Source organism: Chamaea fasciata, unplaced genomic scaffold (assembly GCF_029207755.1).
Source record: "Chamaea fasciata isolate MVZ Bird 193981 ecotype frontalis unplaced genomic scaffold, bChaFas1.0.hap1 SCAF_3, whole genome shotgun sequence".
Lineage (NCBI taxonomy): Eukaryota > Metazoa > Chordata > Aves > Passeriformes > Sylviidae > Chamaea > Chamaea fasciata.
Genome location: NW_027094088.1, coordinates 37929237 through 37945806, shown reverse-complemented (window position 1 = coordinate 37945806; position 16570 = coordinate 37929237). Strand labels below are relative to the sequence as shown.

At 33.8% G+C, this 16570-nt stretch overlaps 1 protein-coding gene across 7 annotated transcripts in view; it reads right to left on the bottom strand.

Moving 5' to 3' along the window:
- The window catches only part of PACRG (parkin coregulated), a 214066-nt gene that overhangs the window by 153418 nt on the left and 44078 nt on the right, over positions 1–16570 (bottom strand). For all 7 annotated transcript variants that reach the window (XM_066178651.1, XM_066178652.1, XM_066178650.1 and 4 more), the window contains exon 3: positions 11648–11782. In XM_066178651.1, coding sequence (XP_066034748.1) covers positions 11648–11782 — 135 coding nt within the window. The remainder of the gene's footprint in view (positions 1–11647; positions 11783–16570) is intronic.

The following is a 16570-nucleotide window of genomic DNA, read 5'->3' as shown; positions in this document are numbered from 1 at the left end:
ATTATTTCTGTCTAAGGACACACTTACTTCATTAAAAAAATATGTAAAAGCCATTCTTTACTTAAACCAGATCATGCTGAGTTATCCTTGTGAATAACTTCCCATTAAAACAAACCCATCATAGTTAAGCAAGAGGATATACAGATAAAAAAAACCAAGATGGAAGAAAGAAAAAGGAGAATAAAATAGGTATTAGCAACAGATACTATTATTTTGCACAATAACAATGTGAGAAATGAGAGCAGTGCTTAGGCCTGACCAGAACTCAGTACCATAGTAGATTTGAACATGAATTTGATATGAAACATTCATCAAGGCTAGTGATGAGAAAATGATGCTGAAATGATGATGAATTAATTCATGCTTTGAAAGTAGTATAGGAAATGAAATGGAACTGAGGGAGATAAATTTGTCTCATGCACATGCCTAATATATAGTGGACAACAAAAATGAAACAAGGAAAAATTAACAAAATATATAGTGTTTGTCACAAAACTGAGAACACACATCCACAAAAAATACATTTCCAAAGTAAACGTGTTCATTGAATATGGTTTTAGAATATGTTTCCAGTGATAGTGACCTTTTCTCTGTAAATTTTAGACATGCAGTATGAAGTTTTCTTAAACTTGTTCTCTGGACATTAGTTAACAGCCTTCCTACTTATACTTAAATATTGCAGAGTTCTCTGGCAAGTGACAGAACAAACAGAATTGACAACATAAAAATCACATTCTCCTTTACACATCTTATAAGCTGCATTAAAACTGTTTAATATAGCTCTTCAACAGTGTAACAGCAAAATAAGGTACATACTATTTGTATGTAATTGTCATAGTTTCTTAGCTCAACATTTTCATCATCTTTAGTCAATAGCATACATAATATATGAAAACCAGTACCTATGTTGGGTAGTGACTTATATTTATACAAAATAAATACTTGATAATGATGATCTAGTTAATCTGCACTACTCTGCTTTTCTTCACTGAATTTTACGTTCAGAAAGTATACTTGTTTGTGTGAGCTAGGTCAGGACATCCATGGCTACACAAAATCAGATGATTGTGGAAAGCTACAAAGGCATTGTTTTTCTAACAGATGCTACAGATACCTGAAGAAGCAAAAAGTTCATAATTGTTGAGGATGATTTCCTGCTATTCACATGAACTTTTTACACCTAATCTTTGTGTTTTTCAAGGCAAAATATGCTCCATATTTTAATATTGAAAGATTGTACAATTTCTATATTTCTTTGTTAAATAAAAATACACTTAACTTCATGCCATTTTTTACCTGAAATGTTATTAAAAAAATCAGAATTGATAAGAAAAAGTAGTTGAAGAACATTATTCAGTTATCTGAGACTCAGAGCAGAATGGTCACACTATATGACTACTAGAAATGAAAACATCAAACACACATTGATTTTTATGTTGTCAATTCCATTTGTTTTGTCACTTGCCAGAGAACTCTGCAATATTTAGGTGAAAGTAGGAAGTCTGATAAGTAATGTCCAGAGAAAAAGTCATCCATTAATTGGATAGGGCTCAGAAATCACCTTCAGGATAGATAGAGAAAATTCATCAGTGCTATGTTTGTGGCACTGAACAAAACTTTCTGACAAAACAACAAGCTGCACTTTTAAAGACAGATGTTTCTTGCTTATACCTTAAAGATTAAAGTGGAACAAGTCCTGGCACTTCTAGATGGCAACCTTTGTAGCTAGGAAAATCTGACTCTGCCTGAATGTAACAAGTATAACAAGAAGTCTTGGCTGTATTACCTACTTACTTTCTAAAATGCTTCCATCTTTAAATAGAAAGGTATCTGTTTAGCTGAAGGAGGAGGAGCAATCTGGTTTTGCCCTACATGTCAATTTACCAATTTCCAAAGCTTACACCACCACTTGTGTCCTCTGTAGTCCATAGTAATGTGAATTGTCTTTATCCAAGTACCTAGCAAATCATTGTCACATAGCAGCAGTCGACCTTTCTTTCCAATCTATGCACTTTTCAGGAGTTATAAATCAGTTGACTTTCAAGCTCGATGAGATGGCATATGCCCTGCTTTGAAGAACAGATGGAGGCTTGGGGGAAAATTGTTTCTGCAGGCTCACTACAAGCAGCACTGCTCCATAAAAGTGAACCATTCACACTAATTTCTCACATACATTATACAGGCAGGGAGCACCAGCCCATTCAGCAGAAAATCTTTCATCTAGCTTTCAGAGGTCATTTAGCAAATTTAAATTAAAGTTATTTCTGATACATGGCTGAGTTTTCATTCCATACAATTTCAAGAGACGGCAAATTATATCAAATAAAGGAATAGCTTTAATTGTGTATTCAGGGGAAAAGGAACAGTAAATTAACTGTCACAACATTACTGTTTTCTAGAATCCGGGGATAAGTTGCAACTATTAATTAACCACAGAGGAGTCAATGAATGAAATGTGTCTGCTGTGTAGTATAGGAATCAGGTAAACTGTCACTATTATTTGCAAGGCTTTTTTAGATTCCATCTCAACACTTGTCCCCAGATTCAGCATTGATGTTGTTAGAAGAAAGGAGATCTCACACACTCACAGGAAAACCTTTATTTCTTAAGAAAAAACATTATCCAGCTGTTAAGTAAATGGACATGCCATATTTTTAAAAAATATGGTACATTTTCTGAGCACAGAGAAAAGAGACATTTCATTAAATTAAAAAAAAAAAAATGAAAGAAATGGAAAGGACTAGATGACTGCAAAAAATCTAACTCCAGAAAGAATTACAATCGCATTACTTGTGAGCCACAAGTGGTAAAAAGGAGGGATTGCACTGAGTAACCTCTAACACATAATGTGACATTTACTTGGTGTTTCACTACAAATACTAGTTTGAATGTACAAAATAAAATCAACTAATGAGCATGTTGGTAACTACTGAAATAGTCACAATGATTTTTATGGGAATTCATAAAAACATAGCATTTTGCAACAGAGTTTTGCAGTAGCATTTTGATAAGATTCTTTTTTAATCCCTAACATCTCACATTTCTTCTAACACCTGCAGTATTATAAAGACATTTTTTCAACAGATAATTAAATATAGCATAGTGCTTTTGAAAAGTAAGATTTGAATATGATAAATTTATTTGGAATTAGTGTTATTAGTGGTGGGATCAAATCAACACAGAAATTTCAAACTTGAGAAATCTATTGTTGCAATACTTTCTGTGATCATATATACCATGGAATGGAAATTGGAAGTACCCAGAATTACTCAACAACTTAAAAAATGTTGCCTTAACTGAAGGATGTCAGCTATATTTTAGTCTGTAAATGATTAAACTGAAAGATGATTAAACTTAGCCATCTCACATAAACTGCTAGAGTGAATATATATAATGACTTTTGAAAATCCAACCATAAACGTATTGCATATAAATATAAAAATAACACACTGTTAAATATAAATGTAATTAGATCAAAACTAAAACTGTCTTAGATTTAAGACAGAGATTTGAATTGGCAGTTGTTAAAAAGAATGTTTATAAGTTCTGGAACTTTCATAACTTGGGACACTATCACAGAATCACAGAACAGTCTGCGTCAGAAGGGACCCTAAAGACCACCTGGTTCCAGCCCTTTCACTGTTGGCAGGGACACCAGATCACACCACAGCTTGCTCAGTCTGGCCAAGAACACTTCCAGGGATAGGGAAATTCTCTGGACAACCTGTTGCAGTGCCTCACCAGTGTCACACTAAAGAATTTCTTCCCAATTTTCTAATTTACACTTAGTCCCTGTCAGTTTAAAGCCATTCCCCCCAGTCCTGTCACTACATGCCCTTGTAAAATTTCTCTCCATCTCTCTTGTAGGCTCCCTTCAGCTGCTGGAAGGCTACAATTAAGTCATCCTGAAACCTCCTCTCTTCCAGGCTGAAAAATCCCAACTGTCTTAGCCTTTATAATTTATAGAAGGAAAGGCTGCCAAGCCATCTTGGCTAAACTATGCTTTTGCCAAGAAAGGTTGGATTAGATGATCATTGAGGTCGCCTTCAAACCTAGAATTGTATGATTCCATGATTCTATGATTCTATGACAGTTGATCAAAAATGGATTCCTGGGAGCATTATTAAAAAAAAAACTTAATTGATCATAGGAAAAATTGTAATATCATAGGGAGAAAAAGGGACAAGATGATGAATAATATTTACATCTGCAATAATAATCCTATTCTATTGCAGTCAGTGAAAAATTTGTTGTTTGCTAGAAAATAATTTGCATTAATTCTCTCTTTGTATGACCTAGGGAGAGAAAGTTATGTATAGCACTACATAACATTGCTCAAAAAATTTAAAGATGTTTTCATTGAATTAAAACCAGGTCATAGTCATTGAGATGTGACTGTTTCTTAGTATTCTGCATTTAAAAAACAAAACAAGAACAGTCTTGTGATGGAAATTTTTAACAATCTCTAAGAAAAAGTCACATGCACCTCAACACAGACAACACTTCTGATAGTGATTAGTTGGGTACTAATATCACAGTCATAAAGAATGATGAATGACATTTGTCTAAACACGACTGTTTATGCAAAGTATTGGCTTGTGCTTGCTTCAGTAAGCCATAGTATACAGATTATTAATAACTTCTGACTTAAGATGATGCAACTGAATATCGCTATTTTTAGTTTAAAGCTGAATAATTCTTTCTTGCTACCATGCCACACAGTTTGCTGTATTACTGGTTTCATAGAAAACTGAGGGTTTTTACTTTCCCTTAGAAAAATTAAATTGGTACCCAAACTATTAGCTTACACTAGATCTGTTAATACAGCTGTGGGTTTTTTTCCCCATAGGCAGCATTTAAAATTTGCTTCTTCAATACTTTACTTTTTTTACCTCAATTCGGACTTCTACTTTCTCTAAATTATTATGTATTATTTCTGGCTTAATAAATTATTGCTTTTAGTTGCCTTTTCTTGAATCCACACCACAATTTTCTCTTATACCAACACACTTGTATTGGAGACAGGCTTATAAAGGATCACTGGAATGATTTTTAAAAAGGAATCCTCTGAGAAAGATAAACAGAGGTCAATTGCAGCAGAAAACTAAACTATTGCTTAAAACACTAACACAGACATTAAATAAAATATAAACTAACACCACTCTGTGCTGTACCGACTGTGTCTATGCATGATCCATGACTGCTTGTCTTTCTACGTAACCTTGCAAAAAGCTTTAATTTTGCATGACAACACTTGTGGGGGATTTACCAGTTTTTTTACAGTGTCCTCTCAACATCTTTTACTAAGAAAATAATAAATACAGTTTAACAAAAAATTGGAAGCAGAAAAAACGTCTCTATCTGAAAATACAAAAAATTGGAAGCAGAAAAAACGTCTCTATCTGAAAATAAATTTTAAAAAAGTATTAATTTTCACAGCAGTTTGTTCTCTTTGCTTTCAGATATCTGAGGCTGAAATTCCATGAACAGCTAAAGTAATCTAACAGATCATCACTGCTGAAAACAACAGCTTTGAAATCCCTCAACTTTTACATTTTTCACTGTACTTTGTTACTGTTTCTCTCCTTCACCAACACTTAGCATTAGCACCTCATGGATCGTCATGTAATCAAAGTTTCCAGGACTATGAACATGTTGCTTATCAAGAAAAAACACACCCACCTTCTTTTCCTGAGTTAGTGAGATAAAATTACTCAAAGAAGGCTCTGATAAATGTCAGTGGCAGAGTCAAGTATGCTTCAGAAATAGAAAGTAGAAGAGGTGAAGCAAAGTTGAACCTCCTCCTTAGATGGCAATAAGCTTAAAACTCCTAAACTCCTTGAATTACATCTTGAATTACACAAACTGAAAGCTGACAGTATAATAACGGGGTCATTCTTTAGGGTAAATGAGCTCCATCCAATTACTTTTAATTTATATGGAGGTTTGAACTTTGGTAAGTATTACCTCAGTTTACTTGATACTGCATAGTGAATAATATACAGTGTTTATTGATCTGGTTTAATGACAAAACAATGCTACAAAAATGAAAAATACTAAGACATTTAATTGAAAGCTCTACAAATGAAAACTTGTCTCCTCTCCAACTTTTTTGGTTGATATAAGAAAAAGTATTTTCTCTCTCTTAAAACTTATCCCTCCATCAAGCAAAAAAGACTGCACTTCAAGAAAAAGAAAACAGAATTTAAAACCATTTTATAGAGAAAAGCCCAAAACAAATCCAACATCCAAATCAACCAAACAAAACAAAACCAAAATGTCCACCAAATCAAATAAACAAATATTTTTTCTTAATGCTGGATATAGGTACCAGCTTAATCATAGAAGTCCAGAACTCTATGTAAACTAGTATACAACCTACTGATAAAAATTGTAGTTCTGTGGAAAGTTCAAGTTATTTGTACTCCTTACTTCTAAAACCACCTTTCAGCAGTAGGTGTAAGGAGAAAGTGTATACGCTTTCCAAATTCATGATGTTGAAGGCAGATCACTTTGTTTCAGCCCTGCATTTAGTTTCTATCACAAAGAAGTAATTTTGCTACCATAGTTTATACAAGCTCCTGGAAAAAAAAAACCAAACAAAAAAAACAACTCTGTAAGAAAGAGAAGATGAAGAGAAACTAAAATGGTAGAAGTCATATCCTTACTGAATACAGATACTCGGGGAAAAAAACCCAAAAGATGGAAATCATGTTCATGTTGACATTTTGCTTAAAAAGTTTGAGTTTCTGAATTTGGCTTTCATTTCTCTGAAATTGCTACAATTCTTTTGAAGAATAGAAGCTTTTTTACCCCTGCATAATGACTTACATAATTAACTCCACTCCCTAAAAAATAATTTTTCAAACATTCTGATGACTTTCCGTTTAATACAGAGAGACTGCATTTCAAACACATACTTTATAATTCAGAAATACTTTCTTGGTTTTATCAACTTTCTTAGTCGAAGGTTTAATTGCATTCTGACCTTTTTTAATTCAGTATCGTATATTTAAAAATGGAAGTCCTTTTCAGACCTGAACTATGAGTTTTTATTATTCATAGCTTGGTATGAGATTGTGCAAAAGAATGTATTAATACATTTTGAAATAAAATTGCAATATACATAAGCTGAAAAAGAACTGTGGGATCCCACAAAAGTAGTCAAAAGACTTATAAATATTTTAGTACATTCTTTTGATATAAAGATCACTTTCTAATATTATCTAATTCTAAATTAACAACAATTTATGTTCCAAAGTTTTATGTTTAATACACAGTGTAAGTACTTTTTCAAACCATACCATTATTATTCATTCTCTCTTAGTGGAAAAAATCAAATGCTTCATATTTGGAAAGACACCTGAACATTTGTTCAATCACTCAACAAAAGAAGTTGTTTATTTCCAGATCTTAAAAACTACTTTACAAAAGAAACATGAACATTAAATATTTGCAGAAACATTAAGGCACTGGTATATATACAGTTCTCTTTTTGATTAGAGTGGAAGGATACAAACAAAGGCTTCAAATTAGATACTAAAATGTTACATTGAGCATATGCCATTTAGCAAAGAATTCACTTACTGCTAGTACATCCACAGAATGGGGATGAAAAGTCTGGAATTAACTTTGAAATTATTTTGTTCGTTTAATTGCAATCGAAGCCAGAAATTTCTGTAGTGAGTTATGTCTTGTTTTCATAGACATAATTAACAAGTAATTTTCTATATTCACTTTTTCAAAATGACAAAAGGACAACCTCTTTCCAGATTTAAAAACAAACATTAGGAACCCCAAGACAACCAATGGCTTCTTCTTTCAGAAATAAATGTGACTTCATCCTCTAGAAACACATATTTTTTCTTCGGCATTATCAGAGTGGTTTTGGTCTTCTTTTTTTTCCTCTGGATGGTATTCTTTTAAACCAGGTTCAGTTTCCTGTTCTTGTATATAATATGTTATAAATGTATATTTTCTTTTCACATTTTTACTTCCATTGGATTGAAACATGTTTATTTGAACTTGCAAGAATATCAAAATTTACCAACCAGAATTACAGCATTACACAAATATTCTAAGAGATGCCTGTCTACATGTAAAGACTTAGTCTGAAAATTCACCAAGAGGACACATCTTCCTATAATGATCTAGTGAGATCTAATTTACTTTGGTCCCTTTTTTTAAGAAAGGAAACCAAGGTAAACACCATGGTTTACTTGCACAGTTTAATCTTGTTTAACCTAGGATTAATTTAGAGCAAGAATGCCTCTTTCTAAATTTCATGCATTTTGGAAACCATTAAGCTATGTAACAACAGAAAAGCAGTATAATTTCATAATTAAATATTCAAGACATGCAGTTATTCAGAAACAGTTCTGTACATTTCCTGAAGTTTAAATATTTATTTCATTTAGGTCTACAACCACAGTTACCTGTAGTCAGCCCTTTCAAGTAATTAATAATGGGCTTAAAATTATAGATATGCAGAACTGTCACAATATCAAGGGCTATTTGTGTGAATTTTTTGGTACATATTAACCAAATACAATTCAGGCATATTAAAGCATTTCAGATTCTCCTATTCTGGCTGAAAATGACTGTATTCTGTCCGCAGATTTACAATATGAACAAGTGTTCAAAGTATTTAGGAAAAAAAAAGGTTTGACAATTACAGTTTTGATTCAGTAATTATAAAAACAAACAAAGAAGCAAATAAAATACGGCTGTGCATTTTGCAAGAAAGAACAAAATCCTGTAGAATTTTCTTCTGCCAGTAAAATAATCAGGTTTCTGAGACCCGCCTTCATTTTCTCTCATGCACCACTTGATAGACAAACTAACAAGAGTGAAATGAACCATGATGTACATTATAACTAAACAGAGCAAAAAAAAACCTCTCTCAACATAAAACATTGATATTGTGTAATAACAGCAGGATTAAAATATCACTGTTACCATTTATTTCTTCTTTTTATCCTTCCACTTGATCTGGATTCATGCAAATAAGTATTCTTCAGCCAAGCTTTTATAGAACATTTGCCTAGACACATTTCATTAGTAAAATAATTTTTTCAATTTCATGAATTTAAGCAGTATTGAGTAAAATATATTATTAAAAAAGTTAACTTCTCTAATTACATACACAATTAAGTATGATGAACTGATGAAAATTAGCCAGTATATGTCTTTTGGGTAGTGCAACTTTGTCCTTAAAAGTGAAAAATGCAGACCTTAGTTTTTCTGTACCTATAAGTATCAGCTAATGCTGAACAACATTTTCACCCTTTTGCAGCTCTGGGCAGCTTCTGAGACTTCAGAAGGTATCTAATGCAAAGTTTGAACTGGAAAATGCCAGTTTGCCTGTTTCATGTACTTAAACTGCACAATAATCCATGACAGTTGCATGCCAATCTAAACAATAGCCTCAAGTAACTCTAATACCTCAGTGTTGTTTGCTTGAGTGCCTGCCTTCCACAGAACTCAGTCAGGATTGATTTGTGACTAAATTGAATGGCATGGAATAAGGGAAATAAGGTTCAATCTGAACATGCACTAATATAGGAATGGAATAGTCCACTACTGTGCTGTTTACTTGCATTCATGCTGAAGTTCTGATATTGTTTTCAAAAGAAAGGATTACCAGAATAGCAAAAATAACTCTTCCATGACATCTCATTCCTACATTGCACTAGCTAAAAGCCAGTGTTTTACTGCAGTAGGTGGACATTAGGTCTAGAAGACTGCAAAGTGTGTTAACAAAAAAAAAACCAACCCATGCTGGATCTTTGACTAGAGACTCTGCTGTTGTGATTGTTCAAGGCAGTATGTTTTCAAACAATTAAAACTGTCAGATATAGGAATCAAACACTTACTTTAGCATGCATCTGTGGTTGGAAGGCTTGCAGGTAATTTAGCAAGCTCGAAATGACCCATAAGGATCATCAAATACAAGTCCTTTCTCCTCACAGGACCACATAAATCTATATCATATGACTAAGAGCTTTGTCCAGAAATTAACAAGCTTGGTGCTGTGACCACTTCCCTGGGAAATCTGTTCCAGTGACCAACCATTCACTCAATGAAAAACCTTTTGCTAATGTCCCATCTAAACTTATGCAACTTCATTTCATTTCCTGATGTCCTAAGTCAACTAAGCAGTCACTAGCATCATCTAGTGGAATGCCAGTCCAGCAGTATTTGTGCACCTCTCAGTTTGATTTTGAGAAATTAGAAATTACAAAGCCTCAAGATGAAAACTGAATTGTGCAGATTTTTTTGCAGTTGGTTGAAAATCACCTTTGGGTCTTATCTGGTGATGAGAGATCAGAGTGCAAGCTTAAGTTGTAAGCCTTTGAGTTTTAGTCCAGCAAGGGAATATCTAGTGTTGCCTAAAGCCCAATTGCACTGGAATCTCATCTCGATTATGGGTAAAGCATTTTGGGATAGAGATTCTCTTTGCTGCAAGAACTATTAATTGTTCATTGTGCTGATTCAAAACTGCTATAGGCAACAAAACAGTAGCACAAATCTTTCTTCTGTATTTCAATAAGCAAAAGAGCTACCTTAAAAATTTAGTTACTATCAAAAATTGTACTACTTACCACACTACAGAGCCAATCCTGTTTGTTTCATTACAAGCAGAATCAGTTATAAGATTGCAAAATCCCTCCTTTTATTGTTGACTTAACATAGCTTTACATTTAAATTTGGTATCATGTTTTTGACGTGAACAATTTAAAACATTTTACAATTCTGACACATTTTATTCAGCATATCATGTTCATTTTCTGTAACTAACGTTGCTACTAGCAAGATCTTATTCTAGTCCAATAAATGAGACAAAAAATAAAGTAATTCAAGATAACCAAAATAATTAAAAAGTAGGAGCAGGTTAAAGATCAGCATTCATTTTTTAAATTAAATTTAGAAGTCTGCAGTAGTTACTTAGAAGATTGGCAAGTTTTACAAATAACGTCACCAAGCATTTTAGAGAGGAACACAGCCGCATTAGAATGGAGTCATTAGGCAATACATTTATTTTGAAGCCAATTAACCTTTTGTCAGAGAAATGTCGGAGCTGTAATGGTTTCAGCAGTGGAGGTCAGCCTGTAACAGAGGCACGTATGACAGCGATTACACTGTCTGACATATGCTGGAGGCCGAGAGTACAGCCACAGAATGAGAATCTGCCTTCGTTTGTATTCTGCTCTGCATTTTCAGGGAGCAGACAATCTTGACCTATCCATTTAGGTAATTAAAGCTTCTATTTGGAAGTGTCCTGCAGGAAGGTGAAATCTGGGGGAGATAAATGGCTGCTGCTCACTGTATCCAGCCACTTCCATCATTTGATGGACTGCCTGAAACAGACTGCATTGCCAAGTCCTCATAAAAATAGAGATGAATTGGGCAGGAGACAATTCTCTAAGGCAAAGCAGCTCTGTCATCTTCCTTTTTGCAGCATATAATTTAATTGTTAGCCAAGGCAGACAGCTGACTCAGTGGCCTTTCTCTAATGACTTTCCCACCATCTTCCATTTGCTAAGAAATTATTTCAGTGTATTTACTTGCAAGCTAACTTTGTCTGACAATGAGAGATGTCACTTCAATAAGCTCAGCTGGCTGTCACAGCTGTGCCAGGACTTACCTTCCAGGCGATTTTGTTTGCTACACCGTCATGCTGAACCGCAATTGGAAAGTCTCCTCTCTCATAAAACTTGCGAAAAGCTGTGCGTTTTGCTGGTCTTGGTTTTACTGATCCTGCAGGTGGGGGGCCTCTCACCTTAAAAAGAAAAAAACCAAACCAAACAAAAAAACCCATTTTTAGAAAAAGCCTAAAGCCTGGCTTAAAATAGATATAAAAGGAGAATAATTCTGATCTTCCAAATGACAGTTCGCCTTCTTCTTTACATGCTACACTTCACTTCTTTGTAAGTACACTTTGGTAATGATCTACAGGTTTTGTTAACTGCTTTTTTTTTTTTGTCACTTTTAGATTGTCTCATAAAATTGGCTATATTTTAAAGTAGATCTTTCTATTATCACAGCATTTTTAAGCAAAAAGAAAACACCAAGAAGGTAATGACATTGCATAGTATAATTTGTTGGAAAATTAAGTATTTCTCCTTTTTCTGTTTCTTTCTAGAAGTAATTTGACTTGATTTTCAAATAATGTTACTGTTCGCACCTTCCACTGTCTTTCACTAGTCATCAGGTAACGAGATTAGGTAATCTCTTTTAGCATATCCCTTCCCTAAATGCTATGGATTTGGCTTTCCTATGACTTCCAGTCCTTCAGTATTGATGGATGAAGGACTGGAAAGAATGAGGGTCTTTTGCTCAGACCTCCCTCATCTGCCTGTGAGGAAATTTGATTTAGCTGCATTTAGTTCCTTATCTGAGTTATTGATGGTTTAGCATATGGCATAGTCTGAATAACAGTCCAATTCCAAAATGCTCATGCTGGAACCTTTTTCTCAGACAAACACGGTGGTAATGGCAACTAACAATCGGCACTATGATAATAGAATTTCAAGTACTTAAAAGAAAGTTATTGTTTAAGCTAATTAACACACCCAATCTCAATTGCTAAGAGAGTCTAAGAGAGCTAAACTAATCTCTTATTTACAACTGATTCTTCACTGAGAAACTCCATAGCTGTGCATCTGGGATAAGAACTTCCTACAATTCTCTGCATGTTTCTTTTGTTAAAAATGCTAGAATGTGTCATTTTCAAAAAAAAAGGCAAGAGCTTCAATGATCGTAAACCATATCGAGTATTTTGTATTGTTCTATTTGTCTTCAGTGACCCTTACATTAGTTTCTAGCAGTACAGACACTCAGCTCTCCAGTGAACAGAATGTGAACTTGTAACATCCTCTTTTTTTTTTGAGCTATTCTGTAATTTAACTCTGCTAACTACAGATCTAAATTTGACATGGCATTTTTTTTCCCCGAAGTGTATTCACATAATTTTCCACTGGCCAAGGTAGAGGAGCCCACTAGTGATATGCCTACACTGTACTTTTCTACAAATTGCTTCAACTAGGGATACTAAACTGTGACCTATTGTTGCATATTGCTGTCCCCGTTACACCATGTCCAGTGAAAATAGATTTGATGTGCACAGCTGTAATTTTTGTTAGTAAACACATCTGCAGTAGTTGAGAGTAATACTTCAAGAAAAGCATTTCTAACCAGTGTAAATAAACCTCCACTTGTTGCTCTGCAGAGGATTAATTTGTTCTATGCCACCAGAAAAGTACTTTCACTTGATTTTTTTTGTGGGTAGGTTTTGGGTTTTATTTTTCATTTGAGGCCACTGGAAAAGCACCTCTATTCTTTTGTACATTTTTCACAAACAGATCTTTCATATATCCTTTAAAACATTATTTTCTGTACAATATCACTGTTAAATTTTAACTTAAATTATTGATAAAGAATATGTTGTCTTAATTACATGAAATACAATCTGAATTATTTCTAGCAGACTACCATAATTAGAGGTAGCTAACGCAATCTCAAATTACATCTTCTTTGACACCAGACATTCTCTTCTTCCCAGCTCACGTTCGTAAATTTGCTACAAGCCTTTTCCTACTGCACTTTACAAATTTTCTAGAAAATACATCTACATTAATTAAATTTCTTCCTATTCTTTATCCAGGAACAAAGATACTAGAAGAACTAAAAGCACGTTTGTATCAAACCCCTTTGTTGTGCATTGTCCTTACATGAAGGCTTAGAAGTTCGATCTTTAGTATACCTTCAATGATCTGCCATCTCAAAAGAAAGGTATGGTAGAATCAGAAAAGATTCAGAAGAGGATAATGACTGAAGGTATGGAATGGCTTTCAAAAAACCAGAATAAAGTGAGAAAATGATTACTATGGAAGAATAAAATAAGGAACTATAAAATCATGACATTATGGATAAGGTGATAAGGGCAGATTTTCCACTATCTCCTTCAGTAAAAGCATGGGACAAAAAAAAAATCCAGTCAGTAAGAAGTCTGGAACAAACAAAAGTAATTATGTATTCATGCAGCAAACAGTGGGTTTATGGAACTCCTGGCGAAAAGACAATATTGGAAATACTAAAAGTTTGTGTACATTCAAACTGGCACTGGAAAAGTTGATGAAAAAAGGATCCATTCAAGTTGACTAAATCCTTATTATCAATAATCATAAATACGATGAGTATTATTTTTCATGTGATACAGTCTGTTTGGTAGATCTCTCAGCCTTACATTTAGTCTCATGGTGACATCACATTTGCATCTTTTAGTTATCCATTGATTTACTGCCACAGCAAGTATCTTTTTTTAGATGATGTTAATAATATAATTTCTTGACGTTAGTTTTAATTACATTATGTTGTACTTTGTATGATAATATTTAATTCCGTTTCTATTACATCAGTTCTCAAAAGCTTCCACTTCTATCTGTCACACCCTGATCTTCATCTATTTTAATAACTTCAAATGTTATGTCAACTATAAATTTCATTATGCAATCCTGATTTTTTCAACAAAAATATCAAATAAGGTTATTTCTAAAACCAAATATTAAGAGGTTCCATTCATAAAATTCATCTATTATCATATCTCTCATTTCAATATTACATGTCATTATTGTCTCCACTGCAATATGGACCTTTATACCCTCCGAACACCTCTTGCACTGTATGACTACCAAAGTACTGTGTACAGCTGGAGAAGTTGCAGTGTACCGAATACTTGAAAATAGCGTCACAGAGAGACTTGTTTTTCCCTTTGTCTTAAAGATGCTTTTCTTGTCAGATTGGTCTGCAAGAGGTACAGAGACCTCTGAATACCTGGAAGAGCAACGGACTTCAAAGCAATGAAATGATCAAGACAGAAACGAGCCTAACATCTATCTAAAACAAAGAAGTATCAGCAATCAGGAAGACCATGGAACTGTCCCTGCATTGAAGACCCAGTAACGTTGCATGACTGAAGAGCACTTTTGCTCTCCTTTATTTTATGAAGACAACTTGTTTCATTTGTATCTGACAAATCTAGCTTTTGAGACCTTAGCTAGAGTGGCTGCCCTGAGCCAGTACTGCGTATCTTTTACAAACTTTTGCAAAGTTTTTTTCTTTCCAGTCTTCATTACTAGGGAGACCACCACAGAGCACTATTCCCTAATGCAGACACAGCTTTGGGTCATTCTAGCTGTGCATGGTCTGCTTGAGGAAAAGTTTATGTGTATAATTTCCTCTTTCACCTTTTTACAACTCCTCATCTAAGCCTGGACCACACGATCTCTATAGGTCTCTCTCAGCTGAGGCTTCTCAGTGATTTTATGTCGCTAAGTGAAATACACAAAAAGTAATCAGGCAATGCTTTTCTTTGGTATAATGAGTTTTGCCTTCTTCCATTTTACATTGTTATAATTACTGATAAAAAGGTCATTCTGAAAGTATTGTGCTTATTGGAAAAATAGTAACAAATACTATCTTCTTCAAGATAATAAAAATGTTTCATTGCAATACAGTGAGAAAGATTAAGATTAGAGTTCCAGTTAATTAAAGGCTAATATTCATGATAGCAAAGTATACGAAGCAATAAACAGATTCTGAGGTTCGTTAAATGCCAAAGAGAGGTTGAAGAGTTTGATAATTACAAAACTAATTTATTGTAATTCTATGCCATTGAACTATGTGACAAGATAAAAGATGCAAGCCATTAAGCAAAAAAGAGAGAAAATCGTATTTCTTTCATTGATTCATGGGCATGAAAGCCATTTTACCAGGTTGCATTCTTAAAACTTTTCAGTGATGGCACATTAGGAAAATGACTAAAAAAAAATTTTGAAGCCAGGTTTTAACAGCAATCAATATTTGAACTCTGAATTTTGTTCATTTTCTGAGTGTCAAACTATGCACATTCAGGAACCTAAATATGTCTGTGTAGGCCAACTGGCCATTTTTGTGAAAACTAACACTAGGTTTCATGAGCAGTTTAAGCCAAAGAAAAACTGGACTGAGCTCCTACTGTTCTTATGTAACAATTCATAAATTATATTAAAAAATAAAGTGATGTAATCAAAGTTAATAGGTAAAGATATTTTTTTAAACCAGATTAACGGATTTAGAAGAAAGAAATTATTTCCATTTTTTGTCTGCCAAGATTCTTACAGGAAAATTGGAATTTAACCCCAGCCTTTTATATGTTGTCCTCACCAAAATATTTTGTTAAGTTTATTTTTGAATCTACAGGGATCAAAATTTATATGATCACTCAACTGTCTTACCTAAAAAAGGCAGTCTTCCTTGGAAATACAATGCCATATTATCACCTTGAAGAATGAAATTTTCAGAAATAAAACCACAAATTCCCATTCTTTGTATACAAACTATACAATGTATGTGTACAAAATTGCAGTATATCTACAGAATAGAATTTACTAATGCCTTCTGTCTCAGGGAGATATAAAGGTGATGGCATTAAGGAAATGTCTGTGTAACCACTGTATCTTTGTCTCATCCTCCTCTTGTACTGGTGTTAAACTTTGCTAACGCAGCATAGTTCAAATGGCAATCCACT